Below are 22208 nucleotides of genomic sequence, written 5' to 3'. Positions count from 1 at the left end.
GGGTGAGGTGAAGAGGAAGTGAGGGAGAGTGATCTTCGGACAGTAACATACAACACTCCAAGTCTACACGTCTAATTGGCACTGGCGGGATACTCCATACAAAAGCGCACAATGCAAACGCCAACTATCAACCGAGATATGACGAGTCCATCCACGGAATTCTTATCTGAAGCTGAGCTGAGGCTATTGCAGATGAACTAGACTACTAGTATTCCACTAATAACTAACTAGCTAGCTAGTTAGTAGTCATCTAGATGAGTATCATCAGACACTTTTTTCCACTGGCGAGTTGAGCCATTGTTTTTCAGTGTCAAGAAGATTCTCTTGAAGCCTCCATTCCTTAATCACCATGGCTTCTCGTTCATTTGACCTTGGCGTGATACTTGCAGGAAACGGTTCTGGCATACAAACAAACCCTTGGGTAAGACGATCAGCATTTGGAATAATTTCGTTACCATGGGGGTCCTTGGCTGGCTTAATTGTAAAAGCCCAAAGTATGCCTGCCATTCCAAGAAAGAGACTCCTTTCGGCAACATGAATCCCCGGACAAATGCGACGTCCTGCCCCGAAGGTAAATGCATCTCGCTTAGCAGGGTCAGGGCTGGCTGCGGCATCGCCGAAGCTTTGAACATCATCCTTGTACCGATCGGGGTTGAAGACTCGGGGATTTGGATGTCGTTTTGGGTCCATACCAATAGCCCAAACATTGTTCAGTACACCTGCACCCTTTGGTATCAAGTAACCCTTATATTCATCATCTTGAATGACTGCGTGAGGCACTGCGCCCAAAATAGTTGTCGGCATCCATCTTAAACTTTCCTTCATGCAACCGCGAATATACTGCAGATCTGCAAGGTCGTCCATCCCGGGCAGTCGATCTGGTCCAACAACACGATCAATCTCTTCCTGTGCTTTGCGTTGGACATCAGGGTACAGTAGCATGGCTTGAACAAAAGCGTACAGCGTGCTTGACGTTGTGTCGGATCCTGCCTCCAAGAGAGTTCCCGATATGTAGGAAGCCTGATCATCGCTGAATTCTTCCTTTTGCTGCACTTTATACATACCCTCGCTGAAGCAAGGCTTAATGATATCTTTTTTGATGTCAGATTTTGCCTTCAACCAGTGGCTGAGATAAAGTGCCTTTTCATTGCGGTGCAATTCTTTGGCCTTTCGTTGTGCCGGAAGAAGGAACTCCGGCAATTTTCGCAGAAATGGGAAAAAGTCGATGATAGCTGCTGTGCCGGTTTGGTTGATTTCTGCAAATTCGGAAAAGCCATCGAAAAGTTGCATCATTTTTGGATCTTCATAGGTTGGAGTCCGCCATCCAAATACCATAGTGGTTGTTAGTGCATTGGAGTATCTGAGGAAAGGACCTGATATCAGTATCGTGTCTTCTATGGTCGGTTCTTACATATCTTGTCTTGATGCAGCGAGAGCAAATTACCTTCGAATATGATTCAAAAAGTCATGTGGCTCTTTCAGGAATTGAAAAAGCATCTGGCGATTTTCCAATATCTGATATGGGAGATATTTTTTGGAAGTTGTTACGTTCAACAAAGAATGGACCATTTTGCGGAACTAAAAGCATGTTAGTGGACACTCCTGAACAACCAAAGATTTCAAACTCATACACTGCGCCATTTGGGGCCATAGCCCTTAGGGGATAGTCAGCAAAGTCATTAAAGTATGCAGGTCATAGAGTGAATTACCATCATTAGTAACCTGAGGTTTCCGCTGCAAAGTGTTTGCCCAATGTACATCTCCTGGCGATCTGAATAGATGCTGCTTCTTTTATCGAGAAGATCCTTAACGGCCTCATCGCTTGAAAGGACGACAAGACACTTAGTTCCGAGCATGAGACTGTAAACAGGCCCATACTCTCGGGCCCATTTTTCAAATTGTAGATGTGCGTCCCTCGAGGGCATCTGTATGAGTTTTGAATTAGAAATATCGTTCACACAAGACCGATTGACATACTTGATGAATGTTTCCCAGTATTGGCAGCGTTGGAGGCCCAGGTGGATAGTTCTTGGGTCGCCGACCAATCGATAGGATACGGTATAGAATGAACAGAGCAATCAAGGCCCCTAGTATAAGAGTTATAGGCAGCATGATGAGGTGTGAACCCGAGCAGGATTTGATTTAAGATAATTTTTCTGAAACGTTTTCTACACTGCTTTTATAAGTTTTAGTTGTGAAAGCACACATGTACCCTCAAATCCAAATCCTGGGGTAGTCGGGAAACATGTGGGAACATGTGGGATGGTATCGAGTGCTGTGGGAGGAGAGGTCGGACGCGGAGGTGGGGGTGGGAATGTACTGAGCGAGATCCATGGATTGCAGCGGGAAACGTGACGAATAGAAATAGCTGCAATGAATTTCAATCAGCAAGGCTGGGGATAATCTATATTTAAAGTCGAAGCTTCAAACTTAGAGGGATTAGGTATTCCGAGTGTTTTAATGGTCGAGCTTGAATGTACGCAAGTATTCGAGAAAAAGGTGGATGCATACTTCATTCCAATTAATTTTCGATTTAACATTCATATCTGGAAAGTTTGAAATCCCGTGATAAGATCATTCACTTGTCGCATGCTAGTTTGGTCATATTTACTCAATATTGGGTCCAAGACCGAGTCATTCAGAAGGGATATACTATTCCGTGGCAATAATTCGGCCAAGGCGAGTCGATCTGCCATCAGGTTCGCCAAGAGCCAGTATTCTGCGCAGTAGCGGTAGAATCCGTTTCTTTTCCACATGCTCTCGGGTTGGATATCACCTTCGTCAACCAGAATATGAGGCGAAGTGCTTGAGGAGCTGGCGGAATCAAATAACTGCCACGTGGTGTGCCAGTTCGCCAAGGTATGACGAATTGAGGTAAGGCTTTGGCACATGTTCACTGAGTTGCGGTATTGGAAAATCTGAGAGTGAATCGCTGTGATTTGTCAGTGAGGTTGTTGAATACCAAATGCAATACCTAGATATCACTTACCAGAGGCCATTGCGAAGAGATTCAGTGGACCTAAGGATGCAATAGAATTCCGCATGATCGGTGATAATTCAGGTTGAGAGAGTGCTTCAAATGCATGCCGGAATGAAAGTCCCCAGTATGCGCTTCCGGCGGGTATATGGGATTGGATCTTTTGATGGCATAGATCTGCAGTCTCTGCTTGGAAACAGGCTTCCGGGGTTGCCATATTGATGTTCATCTCCTTGAAGACCATCCGAGGTGGTAGATTATTGAAGATGACAAAAGCAGTGTCGAGTAAAAAGATCCATGTAAATAGTCGAATCAGCTCCTCTCTTGCTGCGAACTCTTTCCATTGGAAATCTGCCCTGACAAGGGTTGCATAGTTTATATGTGTGGCAGTTGTGATTCCGATGTCTCTTGCAGTCGACACCAGATTGGCAAAACGGAATCGGCGGATACGGCTTTTGCTGCTGTCGGTACCCTCCCAATTCTGATAGAGGCAGACTATGTAGGCAGCTTGAAGAGCCTGCAACTTGGGTCGATGGATAGAGATATTACCTCCCGAGACCGGATAGCCCAAATCACTGTTGAAATCATCATCGATGAAAACAATCTCCTCGACACAATTCAACCACATTCGCGCGTCTTCATTATCTGGCATATCTGGAGAAACACAGGCACCCATGAGTGCCATTGCCGCCAAAAGGGCTGGCTTTGCCGACACTATGTCAAAGGTAGGCCTGTGCACAAAGTTGACATTAGGGTGCCAGATAGCCCAGTAAAAGCCCAGGTATTTTCGAAGATTCGCAGGAGAGAAAAATTGCAAACATGCACTTTTAAGACACGGGGACCATTCCAGAGTCACAGGGCTATTTCGGGGCTTTACAGTGACGACTTCTTCAACCAGTATGATAATTTCGTGGGTCTTAAGCGACAGCGGTTCACTTAACCAGTCATTTGGAATGGAATCAGAATTGTTGGCGTCGCTGATGCCATTAAAGAGAAGAGGTGAGATTGGGTTGAATTTCAAATGCGGTTGTGGCAAGATGGTGGATGTGTGTTGCAGAATATCGAACTTCTCAAGTTCTAAGGCCGAGGCGACCTGTTCTCTTTGCTCTTGTGTTCCACAATCAAAGCTCGATATAAGACCCGTATTACTTGTGAAGCGGTCCAGAAAAGGCAATGAATAACCGAACGTGGTATTGTCGATGAACTGAGCATCAGATGTGAGTTGTGCATAGTCAGGCCAGGACAGACTAGAAGAGTCCAATGTGCTTTGTCGAAATAAGCTATCAAGTGGAGTTGAATTGAATGTTCCTAGTCCATGGCCAGACATACCGAAAGGCATATCGGAGCTAGTAGATGGGGTAGCATTGTGGCGATGTTCGTTCGAGACTACGGCTGAAGCACCCTCCTCAGCCAGAAGGGCCATCTCGTCGGAATTCGGAGTGGAGTAAAAGCAAAGGACGCCCTTTTTAGAACAGGCTTGACAAGGTTGATCCGCACTGCACGCCTTTTTCTGGCGAACACACCGGTCGCAAGCGCGTCGTCTTGCTCCTGCTTTTGATGGCTCACCCCCACACGTTCGTAAATGGCGTTTGAGTACATCTCCTCTCTGAAAAGAGCCACGGCATGATTTGCATTGGAAGGGTCGTTCTGACGTATGGGAACTGGATATATGACGACTTAGATGTTCGCGTCTTTTATACTGCTTGTCGCATATTGTACATCTGTATTTCAACGGCCTGGGTGATGCCAGTGGCTCTTGAGGTGTATCAGCTTCTTGAGAGGTATTCTCGTCCGACATCATGATATTTCCCCAGAGTTGAGACTCGGAAGTCATCAGGGTCCGGTGAAGGAGCCCGGGGCTACGTTTTGCGGGGCGAGGAATAGAGTTGGCTAGTTTGTGGCGACGGGTGGTGGCCTCGGTAGTTGTGGGTTGAAGTACTCTGATTGGATCGGAAATAGAACGCATTTGGAATTGGCTCGGATATAACAAAGAGGCGAGTTCAATTCAATAGCCGAATCTCTCAAAACTTGAATGTATGGCATTTTCATGGGTTCATTATTTTCAAAGCTAGCATACTCGGAGTAGAGGAAACAAAAAAAGGAAGAGAAACTTGAAGGAGATCACATGATTAATGTTGGTGCTGTCAGGGTCAGATTTCGCGTCCACGATCCTTTCTGGCGCCAAATTCCCGGCAGCGCGTTTATAGCAGAAAGAATGTTGTTGAACCTCGTTTTCGTGAAAACTTGCTTCAACCGATTTATGAAGAATTTCCGGTGTTCAGGATCGGTAGAATCCGCAGCACCAATAAAGCATACCCATACTAGGGCGTGAGCGCCAACTCGTTCAGGATCAATTTGACTAACAAGCTCTTTCAGGTTTTCGATGAGCTGCCATTGATCTTCATCGGAGGACGTGCGACCGAGGTAGATATGCGATGCCTTGATGAAGGCCATTCGTAATCTAAAAAGCAGGTTGCTGTCTTCTGAATCCGAGGGAAGGTCATAGCAGATCCAATCTAGATAATTTTCAAGTGGTAGGCGAAGTGCGTTAATTCCCTGGGTTTCTCCTAATAGAGGCTGGCCCAAGAACTCAAACCTTGATGATAACGTTAGTAAACCTTTGGAAAACGATTTCAGTCGACATACATATGCGTTTGCTGCGTCAAAAAACGGGTTGTAGAAGAATTTAGATGCCCAATATGCTGGAAAAGGCACAGAAGAGTTTGTAGAAGGTGGCCATATTCGGAGCTACCCGTAATTGTTTCTCCGACCAATAGCACAATAATAGTTGCCCAGGTCCCTTGATTGAAAACATGATCGGGTGAAGCCTGAAATGCATCCTGGCGGAGCTGAGAGATAATATCTGCGCGGCCTTGGTCTACGGCACCTTGGAAGCTTGGGTGAGAAAGAGCGAAATGCTGAGCAGCAACAACTCCCACTGCGCGGCGAAGCAAATCATGACTGCAAGCTAAAGGTAAAATGATGTCTCGGTAGCCATTTCCAACATGGTCTAGTACCACCATGACAGGCGCGACATGTTCTGCAACTAAAGAGTAAAAGTGATTAGATGGGTGTTTTCGGGAGACGAATAAATAAATCTCACAATGTGACATGGACATGCGGACCTGAGGGTCCATTGAAGGTATCCAGTATGGGATCGATTCTGGTGAGCGTGAGACCAAGTCGAGAGAGGTACTAGTACCTGAATCGGTCATCTCCGTTGCCGCTTGGCTTAGAGCCTCATCATCTCTAAGCTGCTGAGGCGTTTGCGTCTCATTTTCGGAAATATCACTCAACTGCCTTGTGCGTCTGACGCGCTTGGGCTGGTCGCTCTTCCATCGAATTTTGGAAGGAGTCGCGCTCGGAGCTTCAGGTTGAGGCCCAAAGCCATCTCTAAGCTTGCCGCGCAGAGCGACTCCTGAAAATCGAATTCGCCCTGAGCCCGAGCAATGAATTCCCTTTTTGAGACATTTATTACAGCTGGGCTCCGAGTTGTCACAGATGATTCTGCGCTTAGTGCATTCTCTGCATCCTACATAGGCAATCACGGAATGTAGTCAGCATCTCTTCATGTCAAGAATGGTCTCTTGGCCATTCAGACTCACTCTTGCTCTTGCTCTTGCTGCCAGAAGCTGTCATCGGCGTCACTTAAAGGCAAGTTTATCTCTACATGTGCCTCGGTAATATCTAGGTACCTCGTAGATGGTGATCTTGAGTCTGGTGAAACAGTCAAGGAAGAAACTTGCAGTGAGGCCGTCTCCACCGTAAGAGCGGGGTGTCCTATCCGGCCGGGGCCACCGGTCCGAGGGCGGCGAGACTACATTCTAGCCTCCAAATGGTCAACTTTTCACATCATCTTTTTTTAAAAAATATAGATTCCTGCTAGCAGAAGCATAGTTACATTCAACTTGATGTTTACCGCTCACTCGACTGTAGTAGTCGCGGTCCATGATATTTCTTCCGAGCGTACAGCACCCAGTTGAGAATCCCACACAACGCCATCACTCCCAGAACAGCAGCTGTGTAATTCATACTGCTTCCTGATACAGGCAGCAAGGTTGGGAAATCATAGAATACCAGTACCAATATAGCAAAACATATTGTGACAATATTCACAGCAAACCCACTGAATCCGGGTAAACGAAATGATCGGTCCCTAGGAAGCCAAGTCTCTGATCGTTTTCTATACAGAAGTAGAGCAGCAGGGAAGGCATATGAAATATGCTGAAGAACAAGACCCGTTCCGATAAAGGCATTGAAGGCGGATGAGGAACCTAGATAAACACATCCAATGATGAACATGACGGCGAAGTTGAAGATAAGTCCCCATACTGGGACTTGGCACTGGCTGTGAATTTGGCTGAGCCAATGGCTTCCCATGATCGCTCGATCTCGAGCAAGAGACCATGTCAATCTAGAAGCAGTTTGCTGCGCGCCTATGAGGGCAAATGTTGCTGCACAGCAGAGAAGAACGATGAAGACTGTTGCGGCTGTATTTGAATGGGTCGCTTGACGCCACATTTCGTAAATTGGCACACTATACGGTAATAACTATATTAGTCGAGTAAAATCATCAATTTGAAGAAAATATCAACATACCCAGTGTTGGAGGCAACCACTGCATCGAGATCACTGGTGCAGTATAGCATTGCGATCATGAATGCAAACGAGGTGACAAACCCAATTATCAGAGTACTCATTAATGCCCGGGGAACGACGATAGCAGCGTCTATGCATTCTTCGGCGAGATGAAGCGCTCCGTCAATGCCAGCATACATGTAGTTAGGTGTGACGAGACCAGTGAGAAAGGCAACCCCGCCGGAGCTCCAGCCACTGCCATTAAGGAATGTTCCCCAGACATTAACAGATGGCTCGTAATGTGGGGAAGATTTTGCAACGCAGGTAATTGTAATGACCAAAAAGCTAGCAAGGGTAACGAAAACTATCAATGTAAGCAGAGCTCCTTGGAGATCCTGGGAAAACTTACAGGATACATCATGGATCCAGAGAGATCGTTTCAAAAGGGTAATGTTGTAAAGTAAGACACAGCCATTAATAGCTTGGTAGATCAGAAATGAGTGCCATGGCTGTGGAGTAAAGTTTGGGTTATAGAAAACAATGATTCCCACGATGCACTGGGCCGGAATGATAGCAATTCCTGTGCAGATGGCGATCCAAGAAAACATATTGATCATCCCACAGCAATAACTCTGATTTTATCGAGTCAATAAAAATTTCTCAACAAGCGCGGACTTGACGACTTTACCAGAGATTGGTTGACCCGTTTCGGTGCCAGTATAGAAGTCCAGTGATATTGCCCTCCCGCGGTGGGGTAGACACTGGCGAGTTCAGCGAGGGTTAATGTACATGCCCCAACCAAAAGGAACATAAGAATAGGTCCATATATCAATGTTACCGGACCTCCTTGGGAGATAGCAAGAGCAACGGTCCCAGCCAGACCCGCCCAGCTATCACAGATTACCCAGCTAGCCGATATGGTCTGCAGATAACTCATTTTCCGACCCCCTTCGGCCTGGAGATCAAGACCTTTCAGCTGAACTTGGCCAACTAAACTTTCCATCTGGCCAGGCTCTGTAAATTGTTAGGTGTTTTAACCATAAAATAGGCGGACATGCGGTTGGATGTCTGATGGAAAGTTGGAGACATGGGGGTGGACTCACGTCTTTCGGCCTCGATAGAAGCTACAGAGAGGGAATATTAGTCAATTATGATGTGGAATATATTGCAACTCGTCAATGAGCTAACTTACCTTTCTCTAATTTCATTTCATCGGATTCCATCTTGTCTTGATCCCAATGATGCTTGATTAAAAGGAAGAATAGTTAAGACGTAGGAAGAAGACCAACGGGAGAGTGTCCTACTCAAATAGTGACAGAACGGTCCTCATGTCAGGATATGCTTTGTATTACGAGCACCAAAGGAGCATACTATCTTATCATTATACGGTGACGATGATAAGGTGAATTGTGCGGGGAAACATTATTACCCAAAGCAGCAATAGGGGGGAGAAAATGGTCGCCCCGGGAAGTATAATTCGAGTGGCAATTGCGTTTTTACCCCAAAGGTGGCCCTTTCCGGGCCTGATAATCACCAATCATCTTCCATGCAATACGTCTCACTCCGGGGAATGGTCTTGCGGGCGTGAATCTCGCTGGAAGGCGTTTTGTTAATTAACCCCGCACATTCCAAGCATACCAATGAGAACAGAAATACGTAGAAGCAGATCGGCCCCTTGCTCAATTTGCAGACCTTTAAACCTGTTATCTTCCGAGGAGTTTGCTTATCGGATGGCTATCTTGAATGATTCTCGATCTAAGGATTCGATGGTTCCTATCCGATAAACTCGAGACTCTGCATTAATCTACTGATTCAATTACTAACACACCGGTCGTCCTCCAAATTCGAATGGCCTGCTAGGTCTCCGCAAGGTTTGAAATGGAATTGAACAACTTTTCCAGTCGCTACTAGTATGTATCGCCAAGATTATGGAGTTCAGGTGTGAAGCCGAAATTATACTAGGGTGCTTTACAAAGTTACAAAAATGAAGATGTTTCAATTCGTTTTCTAGACTAACGTAGCCTTTTAAATTGTGTTAGATTCTATAGGTGAGACCGGAGTGGAGTACTAATAGATCGAAGATCTTCCTTCACCGTAAGAGCTGCCCGGGTACCCTCTTCAATAGCCCCATCAATAAAGCTGCGCCACCCAATCGCCCAGTCCGAGTTGGCAAAAAGTATGTTTCCATGTCGTTTGCGAAGTGCATCAAGCGAGCTGGAGATGAATCCTGGAGAGGAGAAGAACCATGCTCCCTTGGCGAATTCATCCTTAGACCAATTATGGAATACCTTCAATCTATTAGCCATTCTCTCGGACATTGGAAGGCCAGGAAACTTACCAGACGCTGGATGTCCATGTTGCCAGGAGCCATGCTTTCCACGGCCGCTTTGGTTGCATTTATATCCTCCTCGGGCTGGATGTGGTTGTGGTTTCCTCCGAAGCATACAATGTGTGTATTTCCAGCTGGCGTGGTCCCATCTCCGATCGCGTATGTGAGTTTGTTGAATGGATAGGAAATTCCAGTCCAAGAGCGCATATCCTTGTTCGATATCTCAGCATGTACCTTGACACACTGGTTGACATGGCCGGTCTGGGTTGCTGTCGTACGGATAGGGTCAAGAGGAGGGTTGAAAGTAATATCACTAAGCACGTTGAGCGGAATTGTGGAAACCAAGCGCGATGCCGTGAAGCTGCGGCCATCTCGAGTCGTCACAGTGACTTCCTTGTCCTCATCCCGAATCGACTTAACAGGGCTGTTAAATGCATAAGATAGATTTCCCGACGACAGCGCCTCATTGAAGAACTTGATGGCAAATGAGGATTGGCCTCCCTTGAACTTGAATGAGATGAGGCAGTCCATGCAACCGCGGTAGCTGTAGCCACACAAAGCCCACCAGTGTAAAAACTCGAAGAAGCTGGTTGTCTCAAGGGTGCCACAGCTGCAGAGCAGAATAAAGCTTTCAAGTGCGGTTCGTTCGTTCGGTGTGAGGGATTGAGAAATGATGTTCAGGCGATCTAGAACAGACATTTCGTCGTATTTGCGTGCATCAGGGTTATGGAATGCGGAATAAGGAAAGGGGATAACGATGCGGCCCATGTCGCCGTCGACGTTCACAAACTTCTCCAACGCCGTGGCGAGTAGTGTATCCTCTTCCTCGTGACTCATGGTTGTAGCATATTGATCGGTACGCAGTTCGAAGTAGTTTACTCCGCGGGAGAAATCAAAAGAAGGCTCCAACTCATCTCCCATCTGGTACCTAGAAATCTCACGCCAGACATTCGCCTGGTGCCAATGGACCCAAGTACCTCCCATCTCGAAGGGGTAGCCTTCGATATTAGACGACCAAGACCTGCCACCAATGCGATCGCGGGCTTCAAAAAGGAGGACTTTCAATCCTGCATGGAATTAGTCATTGCTCTATTCCACAGACGAGCATGGGTTTTCATACCTGCCACGCACAGGTCTCGAGTGGCCGTGAGACCAGAATATCCACCTCCGACGACAATGACATCCCATGGTGTGTCCGAGGTGATTTTTGCTGATGGGGATATGACCCCAAGAGATGGAACACCTTGTTTCAGACCATTTTGAGGAGTCCATTGAAAGCCATCGCGGGAGGTCATTGTGGAAAGATCAAACGTTCTGAGTTCCCAGTGGCCCAAAGTTCACAAATTTTGCAGGTTGAGTTTTCAAGGTTGAAGTGTCAACTACTAGGCAATAACCAGTACTATGTTCGTGTGAACCTCGCAGAACCACTATCTTAGTAGTATATATACCAGGCTCAGGCCCCACTGTCTGACTACTAGTGGCATTCAAAGCAAACTTGAAGGTCCGTTTTCTAGATCGTGCATCCACATGGCCAGGAAAGGACAAAAAAGGCTATTAAAACGAGAGATAGGAGATAAAAAGTCCAGCTAGTGCCGCCTTGTATTCTGAAGAACAGATGAATCTGGGTTGCCACCAAGCTAAATATTGGTTGAAGTGGGTCATTGCCAAAATTACCGAATCGGGGTATAAAGGTGAGATTTGGACTGGACCAGCAATTTGTGACCCTTCAGCATTTGTAACCCAGCTGATTGGCTTATAGTTTTTGACGATTGATGGAAATTAAGATAAACAGAGGGGCAAATGAAACTTCGCGTAACCAATCCCAGATTTGTCGAAGTTAATGGTTTCTCACATTACCTATCAAATTGGGTCCAATTGCCTTGAGTGGTAACCATAAATGCCGTGGGATAACTGACAAGTATGTCATTCATAGTGAAAGCTTACTAGTAATCATTATTGTCTTGGCTCTCAAAAATTGCCCCGGAGCAAAGGATATCTAGATTCAATTTCCGGGGAAGAAACCAGCCAACGCGGGGCCGCTGATTTCCGCGTGTCACACCTTTCCCCGCATTTTCTTCTCCTCACCAACTTGTGCAATCCCCATCGCTTTCAATCCCATCGCGATCGCGGGGAATTATTTCCGCTATGGAAATGTCTTTCGAGTCCGCACAGGGTATCAAGCGCATAAGACAAGCGTGTGCGAATTGCAGGTAAAGAAGATCCTTCCTCTCAGGGGCTTTCCCGCAGCATTCGCCACGTCCAGACTGACACTGTGTAACCTGAAAATTTTTAGACGCAAGAAAACGAAATGCTCTGGAGAGCGTCCCATATGCTTCCATTGCCGTCGAAACCGAGTCGCATGCCTCTACGAACCCTACTCGGCGACCATAGTGGCAGAGCCAAACCAACCAGTACAGCCACTACCGACAACGAACAATTATCAAGATTCTAACAATGTGTGTCCCCGAGAGCTTCTGCATCCAGCCTGCGCTAATTCAAGTGATAGACAGAGCTTTTAAACCGAATAAGTACCATTGAATCCCGACTTGCGGAGCTCAGCGAGCACTCAACACGGCGGAACGAGTTCGTTTCTCCTTCGCACAAAGAGGTGGTGATATGCTGACAACTTGGACTTCTAGCTCTAGCGATACTTTCTTAAACCCATCACAGCCAGGGAGCGATCTTTCACCATCAATAAGATCCCCGGACTTGCTCACGAACTTCTCAAACGCGACCAATTATTCGTACGTCCACATGTGATCCAAACAAAGTTAGCAATGGAATTTTCACCTCGGCTAACCATCAGCATTGATGCCTGCTAGATCATATCCTCCACCACCGGTGCTGCACTCGGTTGTAAATACATACTTTAGCCGTTGTCACAACAAACCATATTCGTTTTTCAAAGAAATATCATTTCGAGAAAGACTGGCCAATAACTCTCTCCCCGGTGTTTAGTTTTGGCAATTCTTTCCTCCGCCGTTCGATTCTCCGATCATGATTACTACGCAGGAAAACCCCAGGCTTCATCTGAATATGCGAGAGAGTCGTGGCTTTCGGTTCTAACAGAACATATGGCGGTAGAAGAAAATCTGAATTTACATGTCGTACAAACAGTGAACTTGCTTGCAGTGGTAGACTATACTGGTCAGTATAATGAAGCCTGGTGGTGATGAATTCTACTGACACAACGCTTTGTTTAATTTAGCTGGTCGTGTGAGCTCTGGGTGGCTGAAAATTGGGCTCGCTGCGCGAATCTCACAAGACCTGCACTTAATGATGGAACCGACCAGTTATTTATCTTATGCAGAGCAAGAGGAGCGACGCCGGACCTTCTGGTCAGCCTATCTTATAGACAAGCTGATATCATGTGGTCAAGGACGTCCAATTGTCATACATGATGACGACTGTTACGTGCAGCTACCCTGCGATGAAACCACCTTTCAAAACGGTACCTGGAAACAAACAAACACCTTGAGTGAACTACTCAATTGGAATGCGGAGGTCATTGAGAATCCCAGTTCCTTCGCTTTGGTGACATTAATGGCATCAATATTTGGACGTTGTACACGATACGTGCATCGCGACAAAAAGTCAGATCAAATCCCTCCGTGGGATACCAAATCGGAATTTTCAGCGATCAAATCTGCCTTGCTACTCCTAGAGTCATACTCTAAGATCAACGATCGGAAAATTTCGGATGTTTTGCATGAGACGCACCCAGACGAGAAAGGGCAGCTGATATTTGCCCATACCCTTTTTCACCTTTGCCATTGCCTCTTGAATCACCCATTTCTTGTTCGCCTGCGCCTAAAGCCATTTGCCAAGGCCCCTAGTAGTTTCTCAGCTCAGGCACTCCAAGATGGGGCAGGCCATGCCAGACAATTGCTCGATCTCCTACGCGAAGCTACTGAAACTGGATGCCGAATAGAATCCTCCTTTTATGCATACTGTATTGCAGTTGCGGGGTCAATCAATTCCCTTGCATCTCATTTCGAACACCAGAGTGTCGCCCGGCGGCAGTCTGATATTCTTTACTATTTTCAGCAGAGCCTCGATTTTTTGAACTCGCTGGGCAAGTTCTGGTCCCATTCTGCAAACATGGTATGTATCCCCAAGCTCACATATTGGAAAAATCTAATATACTTCCCAGGCCGTTCGCCTCAGTGATTTTCACAGCATTGCCGATCAATTTTCCGGTCTTCTTGATCCAGCACGCCTGACAGAGGATCTTGACGCATATCACGAAGACATACTGTGGTCCATGATAGATTACGGGATCCTGGGCTCAGATCCATACAAAAGACCCCTGATACAAAGATCCAACGCTTCAAATATTCCCTCGCCAGATTCTTGGGCACTTCAGTCGAGCTTCAACATGAGCGCACCACCTCGATCGGCCCCCGATAACACGGGTATGTTTGATGGATTCTCCCCTACAATGCGACTTAATGAGGTCGAGCATCTATTAAATTGTAGTCCTGGGACCAATGCATTGGTCTGAATGACATCCTTCCGGTCGTCGGACCGTCGGACCGAGATTCTCAATGCCGGGCCCAGCGGAACCAGAGTCAAAGGCACTCTTTTATTATTATGTAAATAGTTGAGTATTCTCTGAAATCAGTGAATAGTTCCTGCATAGATAGGCTACGCAATCAACATGTCGACAATGAACAATCTTTCACCCTGGAAAGGCGTACTTTCGGGGACCGGTGCCGCCATTCTCGCAAATGTTCTGGTCTATCCACTCGATATGTATAGCTCAAATTCAACCTCTTACTATTCTAAGCCAGCTGTCTAACCCATGCAGTGTTAAGACACGACTGCAGATTCAAGTTCAAAAACGCGACAGAAACAGAGACGGAAAGAATGACTGTGGATCAGAACTTGAAAATGGCCCTCAATACAACAATGCTATGGACGCAGTGTTTAAGATAATTCGGGAAGATGGCTTCCCAGGATTGTATAGTGGACTTGGCAGTTCTCTCCTTGGCACTGCATCTATGAATTTTGCATATTTCTATTGGTCAGCAACTGCAAGGATTCTCTATGGGGCGATGCTTAAGGCTCATGGTTGCGCGGATGCAAACAGTATTGTGAAAGAGCTGGGTCTCGGGGCTGCAGGTGGTGCCATGGCCCAGCTCTGCACGACTCCTATCTCGGTTATTTCAACTCGACAGCAGATGGGCACAAAGTTCACCGGTAAAGAGTCGATCTGGAAATCCACGAAAGCGATCCTGGAAAGTGATGATGGATGGGCTGGCCTATGGACTGGGCTGAAGGTGAACTTGATTTTGGTCATCAACCCTATGATCACATACGGTGTTTATCAATGGCTCCGGAATATCTTGGTCAATGTGAGAAAAGAGCTTGGCTCTTTCGATGCATTTGGTAAGCTATGAATGGCCTTTAAACCTTTTCCTTCGACCCTTTAACATGTCCCAGTGCTTGGCGCTCTATCGAAGATAATAGCAACGATTGTGACCCATCCACTGATCGTAGCCAAGACTATGCTGCAATCAAAATCAGTGACATGTCGAGGGGGTAAGCCTTTTAAGGGGTTCACAGAAGTCCTCATATTCATCCTCCAAAATGAAGGTTTCTTAAGACTCTACAAGGGTCTTCTCCCGCAAATTACTAAGGGCTTTTTGGTTCAGGGATTGATGATGCTATTCAAAGAAAGGTATGTCTTCTCTCGAAGTGGTTTTCGATCCATATTTTAAACCGTTTCTCACATTATTGCAGGATGGAAACTGTTCTTATTATGGCCATTAAAACTAATAACATGCGGCTGGGAATGAAACGAGCTAGAAGTTAAAGCGTCTAGACATAAACTCCAACGATCGCAGTTGAAGCTATCAAGACTTTCTCCAAATCCAAACCATCCATGTGAAATAGTTATTAGCACCGGAATGAGAGAAATAGATATATTGAACCCAAAACGAATAAAATAATACCAATTTCCCTTCCAAGGACGAGACAACTAAAATTTAGACCGGCAGTCCAGATCAATCAGATAGTTGCCCCTACGATTCCGGATAAGCGGAAGGCAAATTGTTACTAGTGGTTAGGAATCCTTAAAGGACCAGGAAAGGATCCGTACTAGCTTGGTGCTAATTCTTGGCCTGGGGCCAATTGGTTGGCTCTCGGTAGACCAACCCAAAGCCAAGCCGGCTTTTGGAGCCGTAGACTCTTCTTATTTCTTGGTAGTAGTTACTTGGCAAAGTTTTCAGGGTTCTCCTGGAAATCCCCGAGTCAGAAGTTCAGAATAAATCGAGATACCCCGTATATTTATAGGACGCGTTATCTTGTGTTTACAAAACATATGCCCAATGGAATGTAGGCAACACAGACTTCTCTCTATGGTACAGCAAGCTTCAAATCTAGGTAACGTCCGAAAAGAAACCAAATTCAGGCCCAGACATATCCAATGATCACCTGGAATTAAAGCACGAAGAGAGCTGCAGCGAGTGCCGCGCCTCCTAATGCAATATCTCCAGCAGTAGGAAGAGGCATGGCCGCGTTCGAAGTCGACGTCGAGACCTGTGAACCCGAGCCAGAGGTCGCCTCGGAGGTCGTCTCGGAGGTCGCCGCAGAGTTGGTGGTAGTCGCGGAGGTACTGGTGGGAGTAGCTTCAGCTTTCTTCGCTGCTGAAGAGACCTGAGCCGAATATTCACTGGCCGGCAGGGTGTAGGGGACACTTGCGATGCAACTGTCTTCCAGCGTGGCCCATTCGCTGTAATGATCGCCCGTGGTAGTGGTCGTGGCGGTTTCGTATAGCAGTGCTGTGTTGGTGAGAGCCTCTTTGTAGCCTCTCATGTCATAGACGCAGCAATATGCGGTTGTATTGTCGATGACCATGTTTCCGGAGCAGCATCTTGTCACCTTGAAGGTGTTGGGAAGCCAGCCGGTTGGACATTCGGTATCCTCGCTACGCGCGGCGTGCGCAGCAACAGAGAGCGATGCTGTCAAGAGAAGGGCTTTGAAAGGCGCCATTTTGGGTAGTTGATTTTCAAGTTTGGTGATGTTGAAAAGGGGTGGGATGGTTGTGAGATGGTTGTGAGATGGGGAAACTGTCTACGAACTCACTAGGCTCGGGCGTAACCAAGAGCCCCGCCTAAGTTTCCATAACTGCACTAGTAAAATATCATCAGTCGGAATACCGCTTAGTTACTAGCTGTTCGAAGTACCCTGTACTATATCGCAGACTGGGAATTACGGCAAGACGGAGAGAACTTGATCATATAACAATTTCGAAAATGCATGAGAACAAGAATGATATCGCATTGGCTTGACTTAGACTTCCCAGCCGGTCCGCCCCACACGCGCAAATCGTAGGTCGGTCCGCTGAGGCCGGGGTTCGGTCCGGCCATCTTGATAATTACAAGTGAGGAACCTTGGAAACCAAATAGTTTAGATAATAAAATTCTCACTCAGACCAACTCAAATCAGATAAACTACCGAGGATAACGCAATGTCTGTTTCGAATACCCCCTTCGCCGATCCGCTTTGGCTTAATCGCCAAAGTAGCCCCTACTACAAAGACTCGCATCGTCGACTACAACGAGAAGTTCGCGAGTATGTTGACAACAACATAACTCCGTTTTGCGTATGCATGGAAATCTCCAATCTCTGCTAATTCTTCTTCGATTTGATGCTAAATTTTATTTCATTGTAGGAAGATTGGGAGAAAGCAGGTTCCATCCCTCCCGAGGTTCGTGGATGATATGAAATATCCCTATGATATTTCCTTCGAATAAAATACTCACGAAAATATTGTTTAGGTTCAAAACAAACATGCAGAGTTAGGATACACCGCAGTTGCGTCATTCCCATTGGCAGCAGAATATCTCCAGGGCCAACGGCTCCCGGGTGATATCAACCCTCGAGAATGGGATGGTTTTCATGATTTGATTGTCATTGATGAACTAGCTCGTTGTGGCTATCTCGGTATAGTTTGGGGATTAGGATGTGGCAATTCTATCGGGGGTCCTCCTGTCATTCAGTTTGGCTCTGAAGAGCAAAAGGGCCGATTTCTCCCAGACATGCTCAAGGGAAACATCAGATTCTGCTTGGGGGTTACCGAGCCGGATGGTACGTCTTGTCGCGCTATCTGCACGATTTTTGAATCTAATTGAATCTTGAAATCTCAGCGGGCTCCGATGTTGCCGGTATCACTACTACCGCCGAACGGAAAGGAGATGTCTATATTGTGAATGGCGCGAAGAAGTGGATTACCAACGGCATGTGGGCGGACTATTGCACGGCTGCTGTCCGGACAGGCGAGCGTCCACAAGATATCTCGGCACTCATAATCCCCCTCAAGGTTCCCGGAGTTACATGTAAAAGAATCCATAATTCCGGGGTCCATGCAAGTGGTGTGTACTACTGATGTCGACAACATGTCAGATTGAATCGAATCGCTGATCATTGATTTTTCAGGTTCAACATACATCGAACTCGATCAAGTTGAGGTCCCTGTGGCAAACCTACTCGGAGAGGAAAACAAAGGATTTCCTGTGATTATGAACAGTACGTGCATTAACCAGACATTCCTCTCTTTATTTGGCGCTAAGTCCAAGTCAGACTTCAATCATGAGCGGCTCTGGCTTGCTTGCACCTCGCTTCGCATGGCTCGCGTTTGTGCAGAGGACGCATACCGACATGCGATCACCCGAGAGACCTTTGGAAAGAAGTTGATCGAGAACCAGGTCATCCGCGCGAAGTTTTCAGCTATGGCCCGGAGCCTAGACTCTGCCTACGCATGGATGGAACAACTGGTCTACATACATCAAGACACAAAGGAGAATGGAACTGATGCTGGAATGGGGGGGCTTGTTCGCAAATCTCAAGGTACTTGCCGGGCGGACCCTGGAAATGGTGAATAGAGAGTCCCAGCAGGTAATGGGAGGCCTTGGCTACTCTAAAAATGGCCGCGGAGCTCGCATTGAGCAAGTCAGCCGTGATGTCAGGGTTATGGTTGTTGGCGGGGGTAGCGAGGAGATCCTTTCGGAGCTGGCTGTTAACCAAGAGATTAAACACATGAAGAAGGAGAGCAAGCTTTAGTTTGGAAATGAAGCTAAAGCTAGTTGTTTGAAGAAATAAAGATTGTACATTTTAGGCTGCTTTAAGATATTGGAATGGATCGGCCTGCTTGAAACTTGTCAATCAATATTGGTATCTTGCGTATTTAATCGGAGATCTCGACTGAAACAATCAGCTTGAATATGACGCAAGAGTTACAAAAGGTAACATCGGATCTAATTGAGCAGCCCGCGGTGGAGTTAGCTTAAAATCAAACGGTTGGTGCTCGGCAGCTTGAATCAAAGCCAACCTGAGGTTGTCAATCAGCCAAGGTTGTACTGACGATGCACGTTTTTGCCTTCGAAATCGCCGATTATCAGCTGAGAAATTCATTAACTGTTTTCTACTTCTAACACAAGCAAGTTAAGTTCACATAAATTCATTTATTATGACGGCATTCTAGACAACAGTGCAAAGAACCTTTCCATCTTCAACGGCATCTCCCTCCTTCCACTTCGTCTCGAAATTACCCGTAGACGCCGCCGATATGGTGATTTCCATTTTCATACTTTCGATGATCATGACCGAGTCTCCTGCCTTGACGGAATCTCCATTACTCTTCAGAATCGAAAGGACCTTGCAAGGCATTGGTGCCGTCACGGTCTTCTGCGCAGGGTCATCCTTAGACTTGGCAATAGATCGAATACTGCCTGCAAATGAGAGTAGCGTATCACGCTTCATCTCAACGTAGGTCCCAATAGCCGGGATATGGAAGAAGATCTGCTGGCTTTGATCCACTTGTCCGGTAAACGAGTGCGGGCGAACTGACGGAAGGCAAATATAGGCAGATGTCTTCACACCACTGATGGAAACAGTAATTCTGGAGGACAACCAGGATTCTATGATAGCTGCGCTACCTTCTGCTGGCTGCCACGCTTCGATGCGAGCTTTGTATGGAGCTGAGCTGACATATTTCCCACTGCGGATCTCTTGGCTGATCTGGTTGTACTTCATAGAAATTTCAGTGGCGGCAGACTGCGAATCATTCTCGAAATTCTTTTCGTCCGGTATGGACAAAACAAAAGCTTCGGCCATTGCGGTTGGTGACTCCGGGCTTGGAGCCTTCCAGATACACAGCGAACTTGGAATGGGCTCTTTGCTCTTGTTGTGATAAGGCCAATCCACTGCGGTAATCACGTCACAGTGTACGTTGACAGGATCGAGCCTCTGATTTCGAAACTGTCTCCGCACGTAATGGAATGGTTTTGTCTGCAAAGACTTTGGTACATGGTCAGGTAGATACCGAACAGCTAAGCTCGACATGATAGAGAGAACGGGCTCTATGTCAGTGGCCTTTGGCAGGAAGGATGGTTGAAGAAGCTGCTCGAGGTTGTTCGGGATGAAAGAGGTTGTGTAAGCAGGATCATGGAACTCCTTGTTCGATAGACAGGCTTGTAAGAAGAGCTGGTTCGTTCTCACTCCAACACAAGCGGTATGGGCAAGAACCTGTTGCATTTTCTCGATTGCGAGAGATCTCGTGGGTGCCCAAACGACCAGCTTGGCAATCATGGAATCAAAATAAATGGAAACCACTGATCCACTCTGGATGGCTGTCTCGTAGCGGACATCCCTGCCTGGAGACAGAACACCAGGAGCAGGAAGCCACAAATGCACCTTGCCATGCTCTGGAAGGAAATTGTTTTGCGGGCTTTCAGCCGTCAGCCGGCACTCGATAGACGCGCCGTGTTGGGTGACGTTATCTAGAGCTGGAATGGTGCTGAGATTTCCACCAGCAGCGACGAAGAGTTGCAAAGATACCAGATCAAAGCCAGTCACCTCCTCGGTGATAGGATGCTCCACTTGCAGTCGGGCGTTGACCTCCAGGAAATAGAATCTGCCTGTCGACACGTCGAAAATGAATTCAACGGTGCCCGCATTCTCATATCCGATCAACGAGCCAATTCGAACCGCGGTATCACTCATCTCCTGTCGCGTCTTATCGTCCAAGAATGGGCATGGCGTTTCTTCAATAACCTTTTGGTGCCGGCGTTGCACTGAGCAGTCCCGGTCGAAGAATGAAACGACCTTGCCGTGCGAGTCGCCCATAATCTGTATCTCCACATGCTTGCTGTTCTCGATGTACTTTTCCAGGATGCAGTCGCTTGAGCCGAAGGAGCGACTGGCTTCGGATTGTGCTCGCGCAAGTTCATCTTTCAATTGACCAGCCTCCCTGACAATGCGCATCCCCTTGCCTCCTCCTCCAGCAGAAGCTTTGACCATGATTGGGAACCCGATCTCCTCCGCTGCTTTTTTGAGAGCATCTGCATCCTGGCTTGAGCCTGAAAATCCAGGGATCAGGGGAACATCGGGGGCGTGTTCACTCAGGAAGACTTTCGAGGCCCTTTTGTCGCCTAGTGAGGACATAGCACTGGCGGATGGTCCAATGAAGATCAGATTGGCACCACGGACGCGATTCGCGAAGTCGGCATTCTCGCTGAGATATCCATAACCAGGGTGAATGGCCTGAGCACCCGCTGATAGTGCCGTCTGTACCAGAAGTTCGATGTCCAAGAAAGGGTTTACCTTTCTTTTGTCGATGCTCCCAATGTTGATAGCCTCGTCGGCTTCTATAACATGACGTGACAATGCATCCCTTGATGTAGAAGTTAGCCTTCAGTATTCGTGGAAAGCGGATGCAAGATGTCCTTACTCATCAGCATAGACAGCTATGCTGCCGATATTCAGTTTGCGACATGTCTTGATGATTCGGCAGGCGATTTCGCCTCGGTTCGCAATCAGGACTTTGCGGAGCACGGGACGACCATCATCTCGCAGTGGAGTTTGTGCGACGAACAGTGGCTTGCGAAGGGGGAATGCGTCGCCATCTGTCAAACTTTTGCCGTTAGTGATTTCAGGCATCGTGTCGTGTTTTGGGTGGGTGCTGCAGCTCCCTCGCAAAGTTGATGGAGATGTGTACGAGGCTGGACTACAATGCGCATAATAGTTGCTGCAGGACACTACTTACTATAGAAATGTGGGCCTGCCTCTACTGGTTCAGTCCGGTCCGCCAGCTATGGGAGACCCATCGGACCGTGGATTTACGCTGTTTAATTGGTCGACTGTTTGAGGTATGCAGACGCCGGTCCGAACGGACTCGGCTGGAGATTCCGAAGCGGCCTCGGGGAGTCAAATCTCCAATCACCGGAATAGTTCAAGTTGGATATCCTGCAATTTTCAGAGTATGGTGGTTCGTTGATTTCTTGATCCTCTACTCTACGAGACCTGTTGGCATTTTCTGGA

General features: G+C 47.0%; 10 protein-coding genes across 10 annotated transcripts; 4 read left to right on the top strand and 6 right to left on the bottom strand.

Annotated features, from left to right (window-relative positions):
* Nucleotides 1–264: 264 nt before the first annotated feature.
* Nucleotides 265–2112, bottom strand: N7533_006659 (cytochrome P450; the record flags this gene model as incomplete). Its single annotated transcript, XM_057103309.1, has 5 exons — nucleotides 265–1360; nucleotides 1445–1578; nucleotides 1632–1655; nucleotides 1710–1925; nucleotides 1978–2112. The coding sequence occupies 5 exons, from the start codon at nucleotides 2110–2112 to the stop codon at nucleotides 265–267; spliced, it is 1605 nt and encodes a 534-aa protein (XP_056958266.1).
* Nucleotides 2113–2540: 428 nt separating this feature from the next.
* On the bottom strand, nucleotides 2541–4943 carry N7533_006658 (putative C2H2 transcription factor; the record flags this gene model as incomplete). The annotated part of the gene is made up of 2 exons (XM_057103308.1): nucleotides 2541–2932; nucleotides 2990–4943. 2 exons carry the CDS (start codon nucleotides 4941–4943, stop codon nucleotides 2541–2543), a joined length of 2346 nt encoding a protein of 781 aa, XP_056958265.1.
* A 155-nt stretch (nucleotides 4944–5098) lies between these two features.
* N7533_006657 (uncharacterized protein) lies at nucleotides 5099–8778 on the bottom strand (the record flags this gene model as incomplete). The annotated part of the gene is made up of 12 exons (XM_057103307.1): nucleotides 5099–5573; nucleotides 5624–6023; nucleotides 6081–6370; nucleotides 6583–6599; nucleotides 6673–6801; nucleotides 7105–7160; nucleotides 7216–7514; nucleotides 7577–7919; nucleotides 7965–8112; nucleotides 8394–8569; nucleotides 8659–8679; nucleotides 8748–8778. The coding sequence occupies 12 exons, from the start codon at nucleotides 8776–8778 to the stop codon at nucleotides 5099–5101; spliced, it is 2385 nt and encodes a 794-aa protein (XP_056958264.1).
* Nucleotides 8779–9597: 819 nt separating this feature from the next.
* On the bottom strand, nucleotides 9598–11179 carry N7533_006656 (flavin monoamine oxidase family protein; the record flags this gene model as incomplete). Its single annotated transcript, XM_057103306.1, has 3 exons — nucleotides 9598–9843; nucleotides 9894–10951; nucleotides 11005–11179. 3 exons carry the CDS (start codon nucleotides 11177–11179, stop codon nucleotides 9598–9600), a joined length of 1479 nt encoding a protein of 492 aa, XP_056958263.1.
* A 915-nt stretch (nucleotides 11180–12094) lies between these two features.
* On the top strand, nucleotides 12095–12507 carry N7533_006655 (Zn(II)2Cys6 transcription factor domain-containing protein; the record flags this gene model as incomplete). The annotated part of the gene is made up of 2 exons (XM_057103305.1): nucleotides 12095–12340; nucleotides 12391–12507. Coding segments are annotated over 2 exons (363 nt in total), but the record flags the coding sequence as incomplete, so codon positions are not given.
* A 451-nt stretch (nucleotides 12508–12958) lies between these two features.
* On the top strand, nucleotides 12959–14054 carry N7533_006654 (fungal specific transcription factor domain-containing protein; the record flags this gene model as incomplete). The annotated part of the gene is made up of 2 exons (XM_057103304.1): nucleotides 12959–13031; nucleotides 13093–14054. 2 exons carry the CDS (start codon nucleotides 12959–12961, stop codon nucleotides 14052–14054), a joined length of 1035 nt encoding a protein of 344 aa, XP_056958261.1.
* Nucleotides 14055–14544: 490 nt separating this feature from the next.
* Nucleotides 14545–15607, top strand: N7533_006653 (uncharacterized protein; the record flags this gene model as incomplete). The annotated part of the gene is made up of 3 exons (XM_057103303.1): nucleotides 14545–14639; nucleotides 14695–15275; nucleotides 15330–15607. 3 exons carry the CDS (start codon nucleotides 14545–14547, stop codon nucleotides 15605–15607), a joined length of 954 nt encoding a protein of 317 aa, XP_056958260.1.
* Nucleotides 15608–16328: 721 nt separating this feature from the next.
* N7533_006652 (uncharacterized protein) lies at nucleotides 16329–16880 on the bottom strand (the record flags this gene model as incomplete). The annotated part of the gene is made up of 1 exon (XM_057103302.1): nucleotides 16329–16880. The coding sequence occupies one exon, from the start codon at nucleotides 16878–16880 to the stop codon at nucleotides 16329–16331; it is 552 nt and encodes a 183-aa protein (XP_056958259.1).
* Nucleotides 16881–17358: 478 nt separating this feature from the next.
* N7533_006651 (acyl-CoA dehydrogenase family protein) lies at nucleotides 17359–18950 on the top strand (the record flags this gene model as incomplete). The annotated part of the gene is made up of 7 exons (XM_057103301.1): nucleotides 17359–17493; nucleotides 17563–17598; nucleotides 17669–17978; nucleotides 18038–18262; nucleotides 18327–18416; nucleotides 18471–18764; nucleotides 18826–18950. The coding sequence occupies 7 exons, from the start codon at nucleotides 17359–17361 to the stop codon at nucleotides 18948–18950; spliced, it is 1215 nt and encodes a 404-aa protein (XP_056958258.1).
* Nucleotides 18951–19367: 417 nt separating this feature from the next.
* On the bottom strand, nucleotides 19368–21827 carry N7533_006650 (acetyl/propionyl/methylcrotonyl-CoA carboxylase subunit alpha; the record flags this gene model as incomplete). Its single annotated transcript, XM_057103300.1, has 2 exons — nucleotides 19368–21561; nucleotides 21619–21827. The coding sequence occupies 2 exons, from the start codon at nucleotides 21825–21827 to the stop codon at nucleotides 19368–19370; spliced, it is 2403 nt and encodes an 800-aa protein (XP_056958257.1).
* Nucleotides 21828–22208: the final 381 nt, after the last annotated feature.

This window comes from Penicillium manginii (genome assembly GCF_028828005.1).
Source record: "Penicillium manginii strain IBT 31320 chromosome Unknown utg000005l:1.0-5665137.0:1.0-5668048.0, whole genome shotgun sequence".
NCBI classification, from domain to species: Eukaryota; Fungi; Ascomycota; class Eurotiomycetes; order Eurotiales; family Aspergillaceae; genus Penicillium; species Penicillium manginii.
This window is presented reverse-complemented; position numbering and strand designations above follow the sequence as displayed.